At 41.3% G+C, this 23,042-nt stretch overlaps 1 protein-coding gene across 1 annotated transcript; it reads left to right on the top strand.

Annotated features, from left to right (window-relative positions):
* The first annotated feature begins 285 nt into the window (after window positions 1-285).
* Window positions 286-10,468, top strand: ndnf (neuron-derived neurotrophic factor). Its single transcript, XM_062424377.1, has 4 exons — window positions 286-660; window positions 6,435-6,629; window positions 7,030-7,154; window positions 8,359-10,468. The coding sequence occupies exons 2-4, from the start codon at window positions 6,436-6,438 to the stop codon at window positions 9,753-9,755; spliced, it is 1,716 nt and encodes a 571-aa protein (XP_062280361.1). The 5' UTR covers window positions 286-660; window position 6,435; the 3' UTR covers window positions 9,756-10,468.
* The last annotated feature ends 12,574 nt before the right edge of the window (window positions 10,469-23,042 follow it).

Below are 23,042 nucleotides of genomic sequence, written 5' to 3'. Positions count from 1 at the left end.
CCTTATAGTCTCCTCTAAATCCTAACTGCATTTCATGTAAAGTTTAAATTCAGACTTTATATGAGAATTCAGGTGATGTGTCTGCCAGATTTCCCCCCTTTCAGTCTATGCATAGAATTTGAGGGCCAGTCTTGGTCCCTGTTTTTTTTTGTTCCCCCCTCTGTGGTGTGCTGAAGAAGTGGGCTGGTTCAGTGTCTTCCTACAGGGAGCGCAGGAAAGAAGAAGAAGAAGAAGTTCGCACCAGTTTGCTTCCAATCCAGTGGAGGTTTCAATAGCAGCGGCGCTGCAGGGGAGGGACGCACTGCCAGCACTCGGGATACCCACTCACTCACACTCACACACACACACATACACACACTCACTCACACACACTCCTGCCCACTAGAGACCAGTTAAATCCGCAAGAAAACTGCAAACACGCACCAGAGCAGTCGCCTAATCCGATTGATAGGCAACAACAATAGGCGTGAAAACTGAGGGGAACTACTGGACACTGCATAGGACGACTTGTGTTTTGATTTTTCCTTTAAATCGCATCTTATTTAGCTGTAAGACACTTTTTTTTTTTTTTTAATCAAAAAAATCTTGGTGATATCAGAGTGGTTTTGAGAACAAGAAGCACCATCCTTCAGATAACTTCGCCGTTTCATATTCCAAAAGGTAAGATTATCTCTTGTATAAATTATCTATTTTTTTTAACGTATGATCTTGCCTGTGAAGTGGTGCGTCTGATCCAGAGCCTCTTTAATTATTAGCTAGATCTGACTGCAGACTCCAAGAAAAAAAAAACTTCCTTCTCTTTCTTGAACTTTTCTGAAGCTTTTTTGGTGCGCATAAAAGCTCCATATAAATTCAGAGTTGGACTCTCCGAGTTAAGTGCCTTTGAGACGCCTGCCAGAGAGACAGAGAGAGGGGAAGAGGTTTTGCGGTTTACAACTCCGGGAAGTTAAAAGTTTCAAACACATTTCAATCAAGCCTCAACTCGCATGCTCTTTTAATTGAAGGTTGTTTTGGTTCGGGTTGTATATCACAGCATACAGTACGGCACTGATGAGCACCGTTAAACGGGTGAACTTAAGAAAATCCTTTCGGCTTTTGTGCAGCCGAAAGGTTCCCATGCTCCCAGGGGTGACACAGCACCCAATAAAGGCGACTTATCAATACGCGCAGTATTTCTAATGGCCCGCGCGCTATGTGTGGTATCCATGCGCAATTTTAGCTACAAAGTGTAAAAAAAAAAAATCTGCACAGTTGTTGTTTTTTTTTTTACTTGAGTGCAATTTTGGTTCACGGTGGTTTCACCGTGTCACCCATGGGTGCTTTTACGCACCTGTGAGAGCCCCGGACTGCGCTTGATGGGGATCTAGTTTTTCCCTATCCATGAGAATTGGGATATAATTGACTCCCTCTCGCCTCATTTGTTTTAATCCAAATGAATCAAGGCAGATTAATCACAGTTTAGCTCATGTTGTGGAGTTGATTCTCCTCATCCGGTCCATGTGAGAGATGTGTGTGTGTGTGTGTGTTTTCCTCCTCTCAGTCGGTGCTTAATGAGAGACATACTCGGAGCAGGGATTTGAATAACTGTATTTAGTAGCGGGGTGACGCCACACTGCCTCCCTTCTACTTTCTCAGGAGAATGAATCATGAAAAAAAAAAAAAAAAAAGTCTTAAAATGGGAAGGTCTGCGTCGCATACCGTAACTAAACCGTGATTTGCATATGAAAACTCCTGGCTGAAAGAATTCTGCCAGTGTTGCTGTAGCCATTTGCGTCTAGAGAAGTGACAGCAGGCTGCGGTCGGTGTATATACAGTCTCCTCCACGCTGCCTTTTGTCCGCGCTGGATGTCACATATCCCAGAGTCACCGGTGAAAGATTAAGCATACAAGTTTTTATTTCCTTGTTAAATTATTCATCATATCCACACCCACTCCCAGTCTCCCCGGGCGCATTCATTTCGCAAAGCCCCTCATTATGCTCCCTCAGATGGACACAAGCACTGGCTGCTGAACAGGCTTTCAGTGCTCCCCTCTCTGCCCAAACACAACATAACGGATCATGATTGACTCATTTCCCACGACGCGGGCCTGTGCCCTGGATGATGGGCAGTGGGTGGGTGACTTTCCCATGGGGCATTTTCTCTTGTAATCTATAATCACCCCTGCAGCCACAATGCAACAGCACATCAGTCAACCCCCCCCCCCCTTCAAATTCTATGTGAAAGGCTCGTTTTTTTTGCACAGAAAGCAGCCCTGCGACCTGACCCTCCTCATAGAGACATTCCAGGATGCAGTGCTAAATGCAAGCTTCGGAGATGGGACTATAGAGAAAAGCAGGAAAGGAGGGGAAGGGTGAGAAGGAGAGGAAACTGGGCTCTCCTTTTCCATCATGCTATTGTGCCAGCTTTCGTGTCTCTGATGATGCGGATAGTTCAAGAAACTCAAACTGTGAGTGATGTTGTGGATGGCGTGGAGACAGGTCCTGAGTGATGATGATTTCGACTTATACACAGAGTGGAGTGGAGGAATGTGATGGTTTGGACACACACACACACACACACACACCCACACACACACAGCAAGACACATACACATTAATATATGGACACAGCAGATAAAAATCTCCAGTCTTGGATCGGAGCCCTTACCACAGTCTCTACCAATTCATTAATGAGCTGTTTAAGCTGTCCAAAAGCACCAGACCTGCTATGGTTTGGCCTGCCTATAGAACAGGTCCAGGTCCTGTGCGGTTCCATCCTTGGCTCCCCTCTCAGCCCCCTCACACACTCCACTCACTCCAATCCCCACATTGGCCCTGAAGTGACAGCAGTGATGGAGCTCGCTACTGAGGACCCACCATAAATCTGCCTTCAGACTTCCTTAAAGAAAACACACAGAGGCTTCAGGTCCTGCGAGCCCTGCCAGGCGTCTTGTTGGGTGGAATCCGAAATGTCTCTTTATTTGTGTTGAAATTAAACTGTCTTTTATTCCCTCCCGTTCTGTTAATGAGCTCCATGTGGCAGCAGGCAGGAAGCTTATCCGTCTTGACAAGGAGCTGGAGGGAAGGAGGGAGACCGGTTAAACAAAGTGAGGGGAGGTCAGGGGCAGTTTGGTGCTCGTGCACATGGCCGAGGATATATACATGCAAACACGCACACACACACCACGGAGGCTGTACATGCATGTGCTCTGCTTTGTGTTCAGAAACGCCTCCATACATGGAAGTAGTGCGCTTATAATTGTTTTTTTCCTGCTGGAAATACACTCACATTCATAGAGTTGATCAGGTGCGCGGATGGAAATTGTTGCATGTAATTGATATTTTTTTGCTCTAATCATCGTGGATCGTGAATGATTGTAATTTTTGCAGCTGAGTGATGTCATTGAAAAAAAATTGAGCCCATCTGGGAGATGCAGTGTGAACATTTTGTTTTGGCTTTGCACACGATTTCCCATTTTGCTTGTAATGACCTTAAATTAGAGCAGGGTCAAAGCTGTTATAGTAGAAATTCAAATGAGGGGATGGCATTCCTCAGATCACACAGAAATGGAAAGATGGAAAGGGTGCAGCGTCTTTTTTTGTGTTCTTCCTGTCACAGATGGATAATGTAGATGTACCAAAGGCAGCCATGGGAAAGAAGATCATTACTATTTCCTTGTTTAGAAATGGCACTGCATTTGTCCCTAATCTCATGTCACAGCTCTCTAGACTCCACAGTTTGCCAATTAGAATATACAAGATATTTTCCACCCAAGATGGAGTGCAAATCCCACTTAAAGTGAAACAAAAACTATAAATGTATAAATAAACAGATAAAAAAGCAACAGCAAAAGCAAAGTTGACACGATTGCGGGTGACCGTGCCTTTAAATTATCCGTCCTCAAATTGCAATCATACATTCTCCCTCATTCTAATTAAACATTAGGCTTTATTTGTTCCAGATGCAGCTTTTTTTTGATGTGTTATTTTGGTAAGGGAGCTTTGTGGCATGAGAATGGCGCAGGCCCGCATGTAAAAGTGGATCCAGCGCAGCCTGTGTTACCATGTTGACTCTGCGCTGGTCCATGCAACCGCAGTGACCCAACACAACTGCTCCAATATTCGGATATCATCGCTCTGCAGTATATTGTGAATACAGACTGAGTGGTTCTGTGCATGTGGGAGAAAATGCTGTTAGGTTCAGTCATAGGGTTTAAATCAGCAGTGTCACATGTGAGGGGCACACTGAAGGCACACATCAAATGTGCTAATGACAGTGGTGATAAAACTCTTACTGTATGAGTGATAGCAGACATTATGTGTAATGACATCAGTATGGGGGACAGAGCGGCTGGGGACGGGGCCCTCGCTGTGTCTGTGTGGTGTTTGGGGATGTTGGAATGAAAGACAGCTCTGAACAGCTCTGTACATACCACCTCAGAGCTGTCTTGAGTATTAATAGACATGTCTTTGTTCCGACTGACACGCTTCTGAAGTGGAATGAGACAAGCCGAGGCGATAAGGATCTCCACTCTCTGTGTGAGTCAAACCTCAAAGTACCACTTAGGCGGCTTTCCTTTTGCTCTCTGAAGTCTGGCGGTACGACGGGAGGTTGGGATCAGACAACAGCAGAGACGGAGACACTGACAGGAGCTGTCAAGGACTTTTTGCTTGTCTGTGCTTTTTAAGGGCGATAATACATAAATGAAGCCATGTTTGTATAGTAGTGGTGTAGTGGTTGTTCGTCCAGACCTAGCCACTCTGGTTTTACTTCTCTTTATCTGTTTAGGACGGTAATGAAGGAGGAGAAGTGGAATTAAATAGAAGGGAAGGATGAACAAGTATGAAAAGGGAAAGAGATTACTTGTTGATGAAAAAACTGTGATCAACGCAAAGAGAGACAAGAGGGTAAGCAGAGAGAGAGAGAGAGGGAGAGGGGTCATTAAAAGGACACCATCTCCCTTGCAGTAAATGGCAGTAAAGTATCTGGCTAATCTGCCATCATTACACTGATTAAATCACCAGGGATTTGGCATTCCCATCAGCTGCAATCAATGGGACAAAATCAATAGACAGGGGATACGTGAGAGGCTCTCAGCCGCACCTCAGCTCCATCTGTGGACTGCAGCACCAAGCATTTTTATATTAGCATCAATAAAACTTAAACAACATGGATTCAGGGATTTTATATTAAGTGGTTTATGAAATAGTGTGGTTCCCCGGAGCTTAGAGCAATGTCTTTTCCTTCACGCATCTGTGTTTAAATCTAAACCCTCCTTCTTCACTATGGCCCGGACTACTCATTCATTCCCCCTTTACTTTTTGGTCTCTCACTCATTGATTGACTCACAGATGGTGTCTGTGTTGCCAGCCAGGTTTAATATTAAATGTTAATTAAGGCTAAAACTAAAAGGAAAAGGAGGCAAGAAAATACATTTTAATATGAAATAAAGCATGTAGCTGAAAATGAGTAAAGCAGAACTCTACTAAAAACACTGTAACTGTGTTGCCAAAACTAGGCAATGCCAAATCTAACTCATTAGGAAGAGTTTTGTATTTTTAGCCAGTGCCAGAATGAAAATAAAGAGCTATTCAGAACTTTCATGGCAAAAAATAGACATTTTGGATAAATGGTAACTTATATGACCCATTAATATTCGTTGCTGATGGGCATTAAAGCAGTTTTTAGACATTTTTTATTTCTCATGTCAAGTAAAGATTAGGCTAGCTATAGCCAGTGGTTAATTAGCTTGGCTTCTTTTAACATAAATACCAAAACCTGGGAGAGACAGTTAGCTTGTCTCTTTTAGAATTTCAGGTAAAAAAAGAAAGAAAAAAATCCCAATAGTTGCACAAAACTGATATGTAAAAACAACAAATTGTGTGAGGTGTTTTGAGAAGTATTCTCACTCCCTTTCAGGTGAGACTGGTTGTTCTGTATATGCTACGAGTAGATTAGCTTAGTTTAGTATAAAAACTGGAAGCAATAGGAAACAGAATAATCTGTATACCAGTAGTTTGAAGCTCAATAATTTACATGTTACACCTCGTTTGTTTAATCATGTCGTTTTTTTTAATGCTTTGTTTTTTGTACATTTTGTGTTAATTAGTGAGTTTCACAGCTGGCTAGCAGATTTGTCAAAACCTTTTGAAAGAGCTGGGTTGGATTCCTGTCTTTTCCTCATGTTTACAATCCTAATGCTATGCTAAGCTAACAGTCTCCCGGTTGTAGCTTTATATTTAACACTTGTGAAAGTAGTATTGATCTTCTCATCTAACATTCCAAACCATTCATTTCAACTTTAAGATATATAACTCTATGATAAAAGATAAATACTGTCTCGGTAACTGAATTTGAAACCGGTTAACAAAAAGAAAGAAAGTAAAAAACGCATTTTTCACAGGAATTATATAAACCTGCATAGAAAACTGATAATTTCTCTGTATGTTTCAGAATGAGGCAGTGTAAAGGTTGGAGCGTGGTGCTGCTGGTGCTGCTGGGACTGGGAGCGCTGGCCCAGAAGCTGCCCACGAGAGACGAAGGGCTCTTCCAGATGCAGATCAGAGACAAGTCGATGTTCCATGATTCCTCAGTCGTACCGGATGGAGCTGAGATCAGTGGCTACCTGTTCAGGGACACACCCAAAAGGTAAGAGCTCTGCAGACAAACAATGAATTAATGAATTATATAATCCAAGAGAGTCTATGTTTGTAATAACAGTCACTGAGGAAAAAGATTAAACTTGTTGATGGCCACTTACTGTAAATAGGTATAAAACATTAGACGTTTCATTGTAACATGATCTGTGCTGTTGATGCAAAAACTAAATAATAGATGAGAAACTCATGTTCGTGTAACTGAGTGTCTGTCAGCTCACAGCGAGAGAGACCAAGGTCAGCAGAACAATATCACTGCCTGCTTGAGCATAACAGCTTCAAATAGTCTGTTCATGCATTTATACAACACTTTTTGTAGGATCACATCAAACTAGGATGAATCATGAATGCTGACACTCATATCAGTCCCCTTTAATCTATTATATTCACAGGTACTACTTTGTGGTGGAAGAAGACAACACACCCCTGTCTGTGACTGTGACACCTTGTGATGCTCCTCTGGAGTGGAAACTCACTCTGCAGGAGCTGCCAGAAGAGGCCAGCGGAGAGGGATCAGGTATAATTGACATAAGGCAGCAGTGGAAGAGGTTAATGACACGTTATGGGGAAATATCACTATCCCCCACACACAATTAACCTGCAGGGTGATGTTAGGCTTCGTGTTTTGGTGGGTTTTAATTAAGTCACAGTCGTAGTGTCTAGTCTGACCACTTATGATGTCTGTCTCGGCCAAGCTGACGTCTATAATTTTAGAGAAGGGTTCTCCTCTTGTCAACCTACTGAATCAAAGCATTACACCCCTTTACTTAAGCTGTCTTGGTCTTCTTAAGGTAAATCCTGCTGCTCTGTTTGTCTGTCTGTCTGTATTCCTTCCTCTTCCCCTTTCTTTCTTTCTTTCTTTTTTTTAATGGCCTCTGCTTCAAATTAAAACTTTCTCCATCTGGAGGGCGTCCTTTCAGCACAGTAGATCTTGCCAGATGACTAAAGCGGCGGTTTTAGAGCATAGATGTGTGATGTGAGCATATATTTGAATGTCAATACATGAGCACCTGCATGTGTGTGTCTGTGCTCATGTCAGATCAAATATAACAAAATGATTTATCGAGTGGTTTCCCTATTGAAGACATTTACCTTGCATCAAGACAAAAAAATTCATCCTTAAGTAGAAAAAAAATGACACATTTGAACCCAACACACGCAGCGCCATGGGTATAAGTCTGACTTCACAAGAAATGGTGCAGCAATAGTTCAGCCAGTGAACTTCTTTCTGTCTTTGCAACTCTTTTTGCTTAATGTCTCTAGTGGGAGTAGATCTTTGAGCATTAATTTTTAGTACACCGCTGAGCACACTCTCTGGTTGACAAACATAATATTATGGTTTCTTGCTCAAGTCGGTGTAAGAGACTGTCTCTCTCACATGGAAGCTACAAGGCGCCTCTTTGTAGCGCAGCTTCCTCGGAAAGGCCAAGTGAATGCTGGCCTGTGATGTTTGGGGATGTTTGGAGTCAAAACATGGCTGCCATGTCAGGGGCTAATCGTCCGTGAGGCTTGCAGGGATTCATCATGACTTCACAGCATCAACATATTAAACATTTTCTAGTACATTTGGAAATGATTTTTCATCAAAGCCAAAAATTAAATAGAAGAAAAATATTGTGAAGGGCATAACTAAAGATCTGTCAACATCTTTCTGTAATATCAAATTGGATGCAGTGTTGAGCAAAGAGTTCACGTTGTGCCTATTTGTTTTTGTTTTCCAGGAGAGCCTGAACCTCTGGACCAACAGAAACAGCAGGTGACGGTAGACGAGGGGACGGAGCTCTTCACCTACAAGGGCAACGATGTGGAGTCCTATGTGGCCACCAGCACGCCCTCTGGCCTCTACCAGCTGGAACTACTGTCCACAGAGAAAGACAGTAACTTCAAGGTGTACGCCACCACAACTCCGGAGTCTGATCAGCCATACCCGGAGCTGCCCTACGACCCTCGCGTGGATGTGACCGCACTGGGCCGTACCACTGTTACCCTGGCCTGGAAGCCTACACCAACTGGCTCTCTGATGGGTCAGCCTGTTCAGTATTGTGTAGTGATCAACAAGGAGCACAATTTCAAGAGCATGTGTGCTGCTGAAGCTAAAATCAGCACTGATGACGCCTTCATGTTGGCTCCAAAGCCTGGTAGAGATTTTAGCCCGTTTGACTTTGCGCATTTTGGCTTTGTTCCCTCTGACAACGGTTATGGCAAGGACCGAGGCCTAACAAGTAATAAGATCTCTCGGGCATACACAGCCAAACCCAGAGCATCGGACATTCAGAAGGTGTGTATTGGCAATAAAAATATTTTCACTGTGTCAGAGCTGAAACCAGACACACAGTACTACTTTGATGTCTTTGCTGTGAATTCTGCCACCAACACCAGCACGGCGTACGTGGGGACTTTCGCCCGCACTAAAGAGGAAGCTCGTCAGAAGACAGTGGAGCTGAAGGACGGCAAAGTATCGGATGTTTTCATCAAGAGAAAGGGCAGCAAGTTTCTACGCTTCGCTCCCGTGTCTTCACACCAGAGGGTCACGCTGTTTGTCCACACATGTCTGGACGCCGTGCAGGTGCAGGTGAGGCGTGATGGCAAGTTGCTGCTCTCCCAGAATGTGGAGGGGGTGCGGCAGTTCCAGCTGCGGGGAAAGCCAAAAGCCAAGTACCTGATCCGTTTGCGTGGCAGCAGGAAAGGGGCCTCCACTTTGAAGATACTAGCCACCACACGACCCAGCAGCAAGCAGCCCTTCCCTTCACTTCCGGAGGATACGCGCATCAAGGCCTTTGACAAGCTGCGCACATGCTCCTCCGCCACTGTGGCCTGGCTGGGCACACAGGACCGCAACAAATACTGCATTTACCGCAAAGAGGTGGCCGACAATTACGGCGAGGAGCAGCGACGCCGGGAACAAAACCAGTGCGCTGGGCCAGAGACCCGCAGGAAGTCAGAAAAGGTCCTGTGCAAGTACTTCCACAGCCCGAACCTGCAGAAAGCTGTGACTACAGAGACCATCACAGGTCTGGAGCCAGGCAAGACCTACCTGCTGGACGTTTATGTGGTGGGACACAGTGGTCACTCAGTGAAATACCAGAGCAAACTGGTGAAAACAAGGAAATACTGCTAAATGACTCTGCAAAGAATAAATCTATTATAAATATATATATTAAATAAGTTTATTTAACTCTAAGTGATATTCTACTAAGGAGTGTATACAGACTGACTACTCACACAGCTGATGGGCCTGTGGCAGTGACTGAACTGTTTGTAGAGAGAGATATCAACCTGTATATTTATGTTTACATTTCATCGTGGCACGTCGGGGCGGCCCATAGCGTGAGGTGCTTTGTTGCCAGGCTTGTCGTCTTGACATCATGTTGCCACAGGGGAGGCAGAATTTCAAAGATCATCTTTCATCTTGTATGTTTCTTTGTTGCTGCATGACATTTGCTTTTGTCTGTCATTATTTGTCTGTCCTTTCAGTTTCCAATCTTGTTGACCGGAGGAGATACAGTAGCTACCCACATTGTATAGATCTCTTGCTGCATATTCACTACATGTTTTAGAAGGAATTTAAATTATTTTATACTTTTTGTCTCTCTTTACGATTGTCTGTTTTTATTGATGACAATAATAACTGTTACGAGGAAATTCCAGTTTTATGAGGAAGTTGTCGTAGTTCAGACATTCCCTTATGTATCTCAGCCAGTGTTTGCTCTAGAGCCCATCTTGTAAATGTGTTCTGTGCTGGAGATCTGTGTTATTATCACTGTATCGCTGTGTGTGTGTGTCACATGTACAGAGTTGTCCTGCCAATATTCATGTACATAAACACTAAATATAGAACAAGTAATCCCTGTGTCACCCTGGGTGTCATGTTCTTTTGCCAAGCAGTTAACATCAAAATCGTGGCTCAAAGATGAAAGAGCGCACTGTGTATTGTGTTTATAGATTCAGACGCCTGAATCAGGGTAAAAAAATGCAGAGCGCCATACTTGTAACAATTTAAAATGATAACTTGATCCCAGAAATGATGTGGGAAAAGAATAACTGACCTAATCTGCGGATGAGTTATTTTTTGGAAGGACTTTTAAAGATCATAGATGTCCTCACAAGTGGTACTTAAGTTCCTAAATATGACTTCTTTGGCATCCTTGAACATATCAGTCTCCTAGATGTACAGTAATAAATCAATGAATCTTAGAATACTAATTGGTGTATTTCTTTGTCCCTGCTGGAGAGCCATTCATATTTTTATGTTTCTCCAAAAAGACCTACTCATTACTGCCCTCACACATGAAACAAGTATTTTATAGCTCTGGGATGCCATTTATTTCAAATGGTCTCCTTGTAATCTTAGCTTTTATGTAAAGACAGTTACTCTATATATGGTGTTTATTGCTTTGTAAACTGACTGATTGCCACAATTATGAAATTCAATAGTGCTACACAGGATTTTATTGATCAGGATAAAGAGTCGTGATAAGTCAGATGTCTGGGCATTTTAGGGCATATAAAACTGATATAACTTACCATGATGTGACAATGTAATCTATGTAAATAATAAATAACTACTATGTTTACCATTTTTTCTATAATAATGAATAATACACTGATCTAAATAGCTAATGTTTGCTTTGTTTTGATATTTTTTTGAATGACGCCATTTAAAAATAACTTTAAAATAGCTATTAATGATACTGAACAGGTCGCCATCTGTAAATCAAACTTTCTGTTAACCTACTGGATGAATCCATTTAGAGTCCATGTTTTTTTTAAGCGAATACAGTTTAAAAAAGCAGGCTTAAAAATTTGGGAGAATTGGGTGACTTGCAATATTGTTTAACTATTAGATGCAGTTAACCACAAATAAGCAAAGAGAAAAGCCAGACACACATTGGTGCGCATATCCACACGTTCCAATTAAGAGTAGTCTCAGGTGAATGGAAATGTTCTCTCTGTTGTGGCCAAGAAAAGCAGCTGTTGCTCGTGAATTGCCATGTTTCCATCACGACCCTGATTCTGGGTAGCTACGTTCCCCATCGCCACAACTCACTGTCAATCAAGTGCTCCTGGTCAGAGGAAATGCAGGGAGGCTCCACCTGGCTTCCATTAACCTGCCGTTGCCCTAGAGTAATGTGGAGAAGCTTCCAGAGGGCTGTGAGAGCGTCATGGATATCCCTGTAAACTGCCACTAATAAAGCTGGCCGGCTCTGCTCAAAATGTTATCCTGCACGTGTGAATAAGATCTGCCGTGAAGGCCTTGACTCCTTTAAAGAAACCATGAATCTCCAGCTCAGCTCGCTGGTCAAGTCAAGAGGTCCAGGGTGGAAAAAACAGAAAGTACCGACACTTCAATTTTGGCAGCATGCTTCAGAAAATCTCTTCAAAAACACACATGCAAACATACGTACACAGAGAAACCTCTATCTGAGAACTAACCATCTGCAGGGCTGTCTATGTTTATCCTTTGCGTGGTAATGAGCGCAGGGCTTTGATGTGTGAGTTTTGTATATATGTGTGTACATGGAGCAGGGCAAGGAGAGGAGACAGACATGTAGTGCTCTGGTAAGTGGTGAAGTAATCACAGCAGCGCACGGAAGACCTGGCTCTGATTCCTGGTTGGGTTAGTTTGACATGCCACTATATTGAATTTAAGCTGAGCTGTCATTTAAGACCATCCTGGGCAAATGGAATAAATGTACGCTGTTTATGACAACTCAATTATACCAAAGTTGTAAATGCTGTGGTTGAATTACAGTGTCAGAACATCTAAGTTGGGTTTTATACACTACTTATTTTGTATATGTATAAAATCCCCTGTATAACGAAGCCAGGTTTGTCTGGTTTCAGGGGGTCAGAGATGTTAAGAAGTGGTTTAGGAATAGTTATGACATCTGGGGAAATACACTTTTTTTTGGCTTTCTTTATAACATGAAAAGATCAATATCACTCTCTTGTTTGCACAGTAAATATGAAGCCATGGCTAGCAGCTGGTTAGCTTAGCTTAGCACAAAGATGGAAAAAGGGGAAGCAGCTAGCCTGACTCCGACCACAGGAGACAAAATCAGCTTCCAGGACCTCTAAAGCTTATTAAATATAATATATATTATATTAGGCAAAATTAAATACATTTTAACAAGTGAACTTTGGAGGAGCTGTTATGTGGACCTTTAAAAAAATCTTTGGACAGTGGCTAGTTACGAATATCATAGCATCAATGTGTTGATAAAACTCAGAAAGAAAGCAAATAAATGTTTTTGTGTGTGTGTGTGTGTGTGTAATATAGCGCCATTTGAACAAGCTGTCCAGAACGGCATCATATTCTTTTTATTTGAGATTTAGACTATTTTGTTTGTTTAGCACCTGGTTGGTCAGAGCACAAAGTTTCTTGTCATTTTGTTTCATATGTTGTTTAAAGTTTAGTCATATTATGGTGCTTTTTAAAAAAAATGTATGCTAGTGTGTTTAGGCTAGCAAGACTGCTCTATTCAAGGCAGTTCTGTCAGGCTTAAAAGGGCCGTTATCTCAATAGAGTTTGCTTGCCAATATAAAGAAATGCAGCATTATTTGTGTGGTGCATATGTATCGAAAAATGACTTCAAATGTTTAATTTTAAGTTAAAGATGTTTACCTATAGCACTCTATTAGAGGGTTAGGGTTGTCATTAAGCTAACGGGCTAAAAAGTGATATTTCATGATAGGAATAGATGTGATTTATTTTCAGTCAGTTAATAATACTTAAATATTAAACTAGTAGTAACTCCATCCTGCTATCTACAAAGTCCAACTATTGCTCCCCAAAAACAAAACTTATCCACACCTTCATTTCCTCTTAAATTCAATGCAAGGACTAGACTACTGTAATTCATGGCATGCCTAAACAATGCAGCTTTTGCCTGGTGCAGAATGCAGCAGTAAGGCTTCTAACAAACACTCAACGTAGGGAAGACATCACTCCAGTCCTGGCCGAATTACACTGGTTCCACATTCAATACAAAATCCAATATAGGATTCTATTGATTATGCTTGAATCCCTACATGGTCTGGCTCCACTTTACATTTCAAAACTCTTAACCCTTTACTCTGCACTGAGACTCCTCAGATCATAAAATCAAATGTTAAAAGATTCATGATCCAGACTTAAAACAAAAGGAGATCTTGCTTTTACAGTTTTAGCTCCAACGCTGTGGAACCAACTCAGATCAGATCAGCTGAGTCAGTGCCTCATTTTGAAAAGCTTTTAAAAGACCCACCTGTTCAGACTGGCATAATGTAATATAATGTCTTTTCATCGTGTTTTTATTGCATTTTTGCTGTATCATGTTCTTTTTTTTCTCTGTGTGTTTTCTTATACTCTATGGTATTGAATTTTGTGGAGCACCTTGCAACTCAGGTTTTGAAAGGTGCTATAGAAATAAAGTATTATTAACATTCTCTCCTATGGTATGTTGAAGGTGTGTTCATAGTTGTCATTCAGCTACAGTATGGTGTGGGTGGTCATAAATAAACACTTTGTGAACCATCAGTTGAAGAGTTAGACCATTTATTATTATTCCATCAGCCGGACATGCTGCAGTAACAGCTTAACCTCATCATTCCCAGCATATGTCCAAGGAGAGCAGAAAGACTCAATGTGATGGTCTAAGGTAGTGGTATCCACTCACAAAATGGAGGCCTCACAAAATATACCTCTAGGCGATAGAAACTCAGACAATAAAATAGATGCCTGTAAGGACAGCTTAGAGGATGAATTTCACTGCTCTGGACACTTACAGAATCCCATAGAGAAGATGCTTTCATTTCAGAGAGAGGAGGCTCACATAAAGGAGAAAAGGCTCTTTTGCCTTTAAAGAAAATGGAAGACCCTGACATGTAAGGCTAGAGAACGGCTAAAGTTAGACGTTCCTGAGAGCCAGATAACAGCTTTTATAGAGACCTTAGAGAAAGAAAGGACAATGTTAATAATATCCATGTGGAAATTAGAGATCACCTCACTCCATCCAGTGAGACACGATGTTGTACTTATGACTGTAAGGCAAGGCAGTGGCAAAGACATTGTAAGGATTGGTTATGAAAAAATAGCAGGCACTGATGCAGATTTTGATAGTGGAGCAGCAAAGTAAAGTCTTTGTGGGCTGTTTAGAGATTATGCTGGCTTCATCAACTGATCCACAGTAACAACTGTTCATGGAAATGTATTAAAAACTTGTTTTTGCCAGCCCTAGCCCCAAACCAAAGTTCCCAGTTAACGTTCCAAGCTTCCCCAAGCCTGCATTCTCTTTTTTTCGTCTTAAAATAAATACCTTGTTCCTAACATATCCCTGTCTCCCCACCTGTGTCTGCCCCTGGGTTTACCTGCTTCACGTAACAAATGAGAGCCTGTTTTCCCTTGGCTTATAGTTCATCAAGAAAGCCTTGTTGTTGACTATGTTGACGACAGTGTCATTAGCATAGCAGGTGTTAATTACACACAAGTGTGTTACACACAAGTTTGTGTGTAACAACAGAACAGTGCAGGAGAGTATATCGCCATGTTAGCGTCCTGCTGAAGCAAAGGCTGTTGACCTGGCATTTAATGATTCAACTTTGGAGCTCCAGCTGGGTGACTATTCAACTTCTGCCTGGGGCTCTGCACCATAGCTTGTTGGTGGCTCATCCACTGCTATGAACCATGCCTCACCTGCTGCTGCCCAGGTCCAGCCCCCCAGGTGGTCAGGGATGCCCACCCTTGGTGCTTGTTGGTGGTACGTCTATGGTCCAGCATGTAACGGTGCATAGTGGCTAGACTTTCTGCCATCCAGTTGCCTGCGTAAAGGACATTATACCCACTGCTCTGCAGCGGATTCAGGAACACAACTGTGTCTCTTTGGTCATTGTGTGGCACCAATGACATGAAAAATCAATAATTTGTGCACCTCATAGACAGCCTGCAGGACACTGGAAAAGTGGTGCGTAATTTCTGGTCCACTGCTGTCCCTCATGTCAGCTACATATTTGGTTAAATGGATATTGTAGAAATATAGATATCCCATTCATGAATAGCTTTAGTTATTTCTTTAACCAATCAGAATTTTTTATATTACTTTTTTATTATGCCCCTGGATTAAGACATACTTATCTCTGATCATTTATGTCTTGTTTTAACTCTGTGTGTTATGTTAACAGGAACCCTCAGAGCAGAAAATGTGCACTTTAATGACACTAGTGCTTCAAGATTATCTTTGCTTTCAAACACATATGACTTTGTAAACTGTTTCAATGACATGTGCACAACTGCTTTAGATAATATTGCTCTTTAAAGCATTCAAATCCAATTTATCAACTGTATCACCTTGTATTACTGAAAGAATCCGTGGCATGAATAGGAAGCGTAGGAAGACAGTGGAAGAATTCAATGCTCTCATTACACTGTGAGCATATTACATTTTTTATTAGTCTTATAACTTAATTAAAGATGCAAGAACAAAATACTTTGCAGAGCTCATCACCTCCAACCAGCACAAGCCTAGTTTCTTATATAAAACCGTTGATTGATTAGCCAACCCTGATTCTCCTGGTGTCCCTATTACTTGTAATGCAGACCCTGAACGTTTTTTTAACCCTTTTTTAAGTACATAAGACTAAGGACATTCGATCTAAAATCCACCCCCTACATGTTTGATTTGAGGTTCCAGATACTCTAGCCCCACGCTTGCTTTCAATCATTAACAATTCTTTATTTTCTGGATGTGTTGCCGAATATTTTAAGACCACTATTATCCAGCCACTTCTCAAAAATCTGGTTCTAATCCCTCTGACTACAGTAATGACACACCGTTTTCTAAGCTTGTGTCTTAACCAAGATTTGGTGTGGCCTTGCGATGACTGCAGAGCCTAGTTTGACCCAGTGCATGCCAATGATTGTCGTAAATGGACGAAAATTCCCTAACATCAATGATATCTTGATAAAGACTGAAGCAGGTGAATGATTGATTTGCTTTTGACATGGTGGATGATGGTATGTCCAGGACTACCCTACAGTGGTTTGCTTCCTACTTTTCTAGTAGAAATGTTGTTGTGTCTACTGATGGCGTTGCCTCCTCTCAAGCATTGTCTAGGTTTGGGGTACCACAGGGCTCCATTCTAGGGCCAATTATGTTTTCTCTTTCTCTTTGGGCCACACTACAGTATGATATTTAATGTTGTTGCTATGCAGATGATACTCAGCTATACTTGTAATGCAAACCACCTCAATCAGCTAAGTTATCTTCCCTACATAATTGCCTAGCCGCGGTTAAGGACTGGATGGCAGAACATTTCCTCCAGCACAATTCTTCCAAAACAGAAATCCTTATTATAGGTCCTGAGCACACTTAAGGTCAAGTTCTGCCTGCTCTTGGCACACTAGCTCAGCATGTGGTGCCCACTGGTTATAACCTTGGAGTTATTTTAGACCAGAAACTCACTCTCGAGTTCCATTTAAAAGGTGAACTCAGTCATGTTTTTTCCACTTGAGAGATATTTCTAGAATTACATCTTTTGTTTCTTTAATTTTTGATTTCAAAGAGTGATTTGTGGTTTTATCACTTCTCATCTGGACTATTGTAATGCCCTGTTTAAATGCCTTGGCCAAAACATGATTACATTGCTTTAGGGTGTCCAAAACGTAGCCGCCAGGCTTTTAACCAGAGAACGAAAGCATGATCATATCTGCTCTATTTTAGCTTCCCTTCACTGGCTGCCTGTCCATTTTGGAACTGATTTAAAGATTTTACTCTTTACTTTTAATACCCTGAATGGTATGGCACCAAGCTGCCTGGCTGTGCTTCTGAATCATTACTCACCAGCGCATAGCGTAAGATCCTCTGATAAGGCCCTGTTAGCTATTTCCCATTCAAGGGTGAAGACAAAGGGTGGCTTTTGCGTGACTTTGCTGTTAGGGATCCAACCCTTTGGACAAACTTTACTGAGGAACTTACACTAGAAAAATTCACTGTCCTCTTTTAAATCGTCTCTAAAAATGTACTTCTACTGTTTGGCTTTTACTTAATTATTCTACCTATCTTATTTTATATGTTAAATGTATGTGTTACTTTTATCCATTAGCTTCATCATTACTTCACCCATCACTTGAAGAGTTAGGGTTGCTACACTCTGTATATATGCTAAGAGTAGATTAGCTCAGTTTAGCATAAAGACTTGAAGCAGAGGGAGACTGTTTGCCTTGCTCTATCCAAATGTGACAAATATCTGCCTACCAGCAGCCTGACCACCACTAATTAACATGATTTACTTCAGTTGTTTAATGTTGTCAACTTCTAAACTTAGTTTTGTGTTTAATTAATGAGCTTTGGATGTGCTGATAGGCAGATTTTTTTTTAAACTTCCAGACATAGACAAACTAGCTGTTTGGTACATTTTCCAGTCTTTAAGCTAAACTAAGCTTACTGTCTCGAGCTGTAGCCTTGATAGTCAACAAAGATACAAGATATGAGAGTGATATCCATCTTCTTATCTAACTCTCAGCAAAGACAGAAAAAAAGTGTATTTCTAAAAAATGCAGAAACTTTTCCTTGAAGTAAATGACTCTCACAAAACCAGTTTTATTAAGGCAGATGTGGCAGGCACTAGGGGAAAAATAAGCTTTTGGTGAAACTGATGTTTCAAAATAATGTCACAGATGTGCTTCGTAGATATGCAGCAGCTGTGATTTGTAGAAGAAGTTAGACCTCCTTTACACCCCCTCCCTTTAAGAGGGGCTTTAGGAGTTGGCATTTGTGAGCCTGTTTTGTGTATGTGTGTGTATGCACTTGCTGCTCAACTTAGAGCTGAGTGACACTTTTGGATAGACATCGTGAAAAGGGAGCAGAGGCTCAAACAGAGTCCAAACAGAGACAGACAGCAAATAGACACACACTGGGAGGGCTTTGAGTGTTACTCCTGTGACAGAGAAAACACTGCTGTGTGTAAAAAACTCAGTACTGAATGAAGGGCTCCTGCCATCTATGGGGTTGGTACTATACTATACAAGAGAGTAGTTAAATTAAATTATTCAGCCCCACACTAGTACCAGTGTCTTAGAAATCTCCAAAGTCAACAGTGTGAAATGAAATTATGACGCTTTGAAATCTCACACACGCACACAGACAGGGAGCCCCGCCTGGGAAGCAAAGAGGAGTAGACCGTGATGAAAATGATTCCCCTTCAGTGGCTCCGGGGATAGATCATTGTTGAGGCTCAGGTCCAAACCAGCTCTACATAGCTCTGATTTAGCAGAGGGCCAGGCAGAAATCGGAGGCTTTTTTCCAAACCAATCCTGACCAAGAGCCCATTCCCAGGAAGGGTGGAGAGGGATCAGTGGCCCTTGGGCATTGCCCGTCTCAGCCGATCTCCATTAGGATAACTCGAGCAGTGGAAAAAAGACAATGACTGGCTCCTGATTATGACTTTCATACATTCCTACTCTACATTTAACTCTAAGGTCAGCTTTATTATCCTACACAGATATGAACAATACTGTACACATGATATGCATTTGAGGATCCTTGGATGACAATATTGTAGTGCTAATACATCTGAGCTTCAGATTTCTGTGTGTGTGTGTGTTTTTTTTTGATGGTGTCTATGAGTGTGTATGTATTAGGCGTGTGTACATGCAATGCTTTGTGTGTTTGTGTACTAACTGCCAGCGCTGCCTTTCACCCGAGCTGCATAGGGGTGGTCCCCTTGCTCTCTTGTGTTCATGAAATCACTTCTAAGTGCCTGTAATTTTTCATGCTTCATCAGTACTGTAATTTCAAAAGGCTCCCTCTGAAGACCCTCCTTTAGTGGCGACCTGGGGTTGTCAAATGAAAACATCATTTATCCAGTGACCTCGGAGCTTCAGGAAATGGTTTGCTGGCTATTCAGCGACAGCCTTGAAATAGGGAGCTGTGGTGAGGGACTGCGGGGGTTTGTGAAACATGAAACAAAAGGTGGTCTGGCCCCTCGATCTACAGTATCAGGTTTGGGAGATTTCAGAAAAATGCACATATCCATTTGGAAAATCTTGTATGGAACCATTTGTATGTTTGCCAAACTGAGGTTTTCTTCCAGTGAAAATATTTACTTAGAAAAAAAGAAACTCTGAAAGTATTTATTTCAATGCAATCCTTTCCTTCACCATGTCCTAAATGTGGTTTCTGTAGTTTTTGGCCCTCAGAGACTCAACTGGCAGTCCAGCCACTGAGTGGCTCAGTTCCATAGCTGGGTACTTTCAGGTTCAGAGTCTTGGTCTGGAGGGACTGATGATCTAAATGTCTTTGTTTGATAAAATAATTTTTTATAATTAAATCAATTCTAAGTCCTCACTGCATCATTGTCTGCTAGGACTGGTTTGTCCATGTGTTTGTCAGCGCTTTATAAGGCTATTCATGGAAAGCTTCTTTCACACATATATTTATATTGGTAAGAAGTGATGAAATAAGTTTGTGAAAAAAACTTCACTTAAACCACTTCTTTTGATGTTTACCAGTCAGACTTTATAATAAAAGAACTGGTGATATTCAATTATTTTCATGCAGTTTTCTTTATAGATCTCAGGTGTTCTTAAGTGACAAAGAATATGGTATCCATTCATGTTTCTGTATATATGTCAGGGTTTTTTTTATTTATTTTTTTAGATCTTAATCAACTTCAAAAATATTTTGTATAACACAATAGATGAATGTCTTTCTCAGATTATGTTCACTGAAAAGCGTGCATTGATAACCAGCTCAAACTACAAGATCATGTTCAGATTGTCCAAGTCTCAATCATGAGGTAAGAGATTAAACCCCCATACACCACAAAAGAACCTCAGCTATCTGTTTAGACCAGCACAGACTCTCCATGATCTTACAATGGCCAAATCAGGAATATCATCTTCCCTTGCAATGGGTTCCCTGGTTTAGGAGAAGACTCTTGTGTGTGTTTCTGTGTGTCTTTTGTGCAGGTGTTGGAGATCAGAGCTGGTCTGGATAACCCAGGGATCTTAGTGAAAGCTGAGTGAAAGTTAATGGGTTTGAGGGTCCTCAGAGGGCACAGAGGAGAAAAGGGGTCATGACATTTAATCGTCCTGCCCCGACAGGCCAAGGCACTGACAGAGGTCAGGGGAGACAGAAATGGACCAAGGAAGACATGGGTGGGGCAGTGACACACAAAGGCCCTCTCAGTGCAGTGATCAGGCTCGTCACCCTATAAGTCTCCCTTCAACCCTCTCCTATGGCTTACTTCTCTGAAATACACCTGGAACATGACTCCAGGCCACTGATGACACCATCTCATATACAATAGTGATCTAGGGGGAGGGGGGAATCCCAATTGAAGGACATGTTTACCTCAGTTTTGAAGTGTAAACCCTTTAAAAACAGCAGTTGGGAAATTCTGACGAAGACACTCGAGCACACCAGCTCATTGACTCTGAGGTAAACATATAAATGATGATTCAGTCTTCGCTGTAATTGTCAGCCAACGCAGATCATCTGGGCCAATCATGGATCAGTTCAGCAAAGAGCCACATCACAACAGGAAGCCATTGGCATAAACACAAGCTATAAACACTGTAAACAAAACCAACACAACACTGACACAATCCTGATTAAAGGGGGAAGATGTTTGCTGAAGAGGTGTTCAGTGATTAGAAATGATGATAATCTTTCAGTGCAGGGTGAAAGTCAATAAATCAAGGTGAGCGGAGATTAAAAAACAACAAACATACACTATAGATGAGTGGTTCTCATATTTTTCATGTCAAGGATCCCTAAACTGAGATAAATCAGACCAAAGTCCCCCTTTGGATAAGATTTTTGCTATTAGATGTTTTATTACTTAAAGTGTAAGAAATCAATGATCAAAACATCATCATACACTCTGTTATTGTTTTACTTTTGGATGAAATTATAGTAAAAATAAATGATTCCTCTTTCTGCTGGGGACCCCCTGGAACCCCTTCAAGGACCCCTGGGAGTCCCTGGATCCCTGAGAATGATTTCTATAGATCATGTGAGGTCTGATAGTTTCAGCATTTTCACTCAAGCGTATAAGTTTTGTTTTTCAGTAAAGTTGAAACCACATCTATTGCCGAACATTCAGTTTGTCAGCTAAAGAAAAAAAAAAGTCATCTGGCTTTACTTTGTGCACTTTTATTTAAAAATTTCAAGTCTTCCCTTTCAAAACAATCTAGTTTGAACTCCAATCTCTCAGCCTCTTGAACTTATAAAGATTTCATTCAACAATGCTCTCTGTCCTGAAAGGTACATGTGTGACATTTACTCTTATGAAAAAACAACACTTGAGCAAATTTTAACTAATAATGCAGTTAGTAAGTTGTACTAATAATAGTAATACGTTTTATATATAGAGAGTTTTTAAAAAATAGTTAAAGACGCTTAAGTGACAGTTGAAAAAATGAATTAAATGGAAGGTATGATCATATACCATCCACTCCCTGATTTACTCCATTCCTTCACGTTTAAGTCTTGATTGGCTCATTTAGCCCAGAAAGTGTGGTTCAGATATTTTTTCAGCAGCCAGCTCCAGGCCAGAAAACCATCTCTCCCAGCAGCCTTTGATTGTTGGTAAATTGTGGTTTCTGGCCTACTGAGTGGACTGCTTGAAGCTGAAAAGGTCAATCGGACCACCAGTCTGTTGTTTGTTGGTACGGTGTGGTTTCTGAATCGTAGAGCAGATCAACTGAGGCCAAAAAACACAGACATCACAATATGTTGAGATTTCTGAGGTCGATGACGAATGAGAAAAATGTGGTGATTGTTATGCCTGAACTATGTGTAATACATGTAGTAATCAGTGTAGCGTTGGTAAATGTAACATGTGACAGAATTTATTGAATTCATGACTTGCCAGTCCTTACGGGTTATTTTGACCAATTAAAAATGCAATTATTTACACTGTAACAACATTTAAGCAACAACAAAAATATATTTGAGCAACATTTATCCTCATTGGATGTATGAAAATTACAGAAAAAATGCACTATTCATTTTTATATTACTGTAGCATCCATTTCAAGCTATTTTTACCATTCATGGGCTTACAAAATATAAAATATTTCAATGCATAAACTAAATAATAACTGTCTTTTAAACCCCATACAACATGTTTTGTCTTCTTGTCAAGTTTGGGAGACTATGTATCTTATGCATGTGCTGATACTGTATTATTATCCTTACAGTGATGGTTTGTCATCACAGGCAGGCTTGAATGAAACCCAGGCTAGAGGGTTGCACGACAGTAAAGGTAGCTTCTGGTTACAAACTTTGGACCAATCAGGACGCAGCATTGCTTTCCTGCAGCAGGAGCAACAGAAGTTCAACCTGGACCGCTTCACGAAGAAAACTATCTGCTCCAAATTCAAACTGACAATGCTTATTCATTCCCGCTGACATATTGAATA

Source organism: Scomber scombrus, chromosome 8, assembly GCF_963691925.1.
Source record: "Scomber scombrus chromosome 8, fScoSco1.1, whole genome shotgun sequence".
Taxonomy (NCBI): Eukaryota; Metazoa; Chordata; class Actinopteri; order Scombriformes; family Scombridae; genus Scomber; species Scomber scombrus.
This window is presented reverse-complemented; position numbering and strand designations above follow the sequence as displayed.

Coding starts and splice junctions, on each gene's coding strand:
- ndnf (XM_062424377.1), top strand. CDS start 6,436: ATGAGGCAGTGTAAAGGTTGGAGCGTGGTGCTGCTGGTGCTGCTGGGA. Junction 6,630..7,029: donor TTCAGGGACACACCCAAAAG/GTAAGAGCTCTG, acceptor TTATATTCACAG/GTACTACTTTGTGGTGGAAG. Junction 7,155..8,358: donor GGCCAGCGGAGAGGGATCAG/GTATAATTGACA, acceptor TTTGTTTTCCAG/GAGAGCCTGAACCTCTGGAC.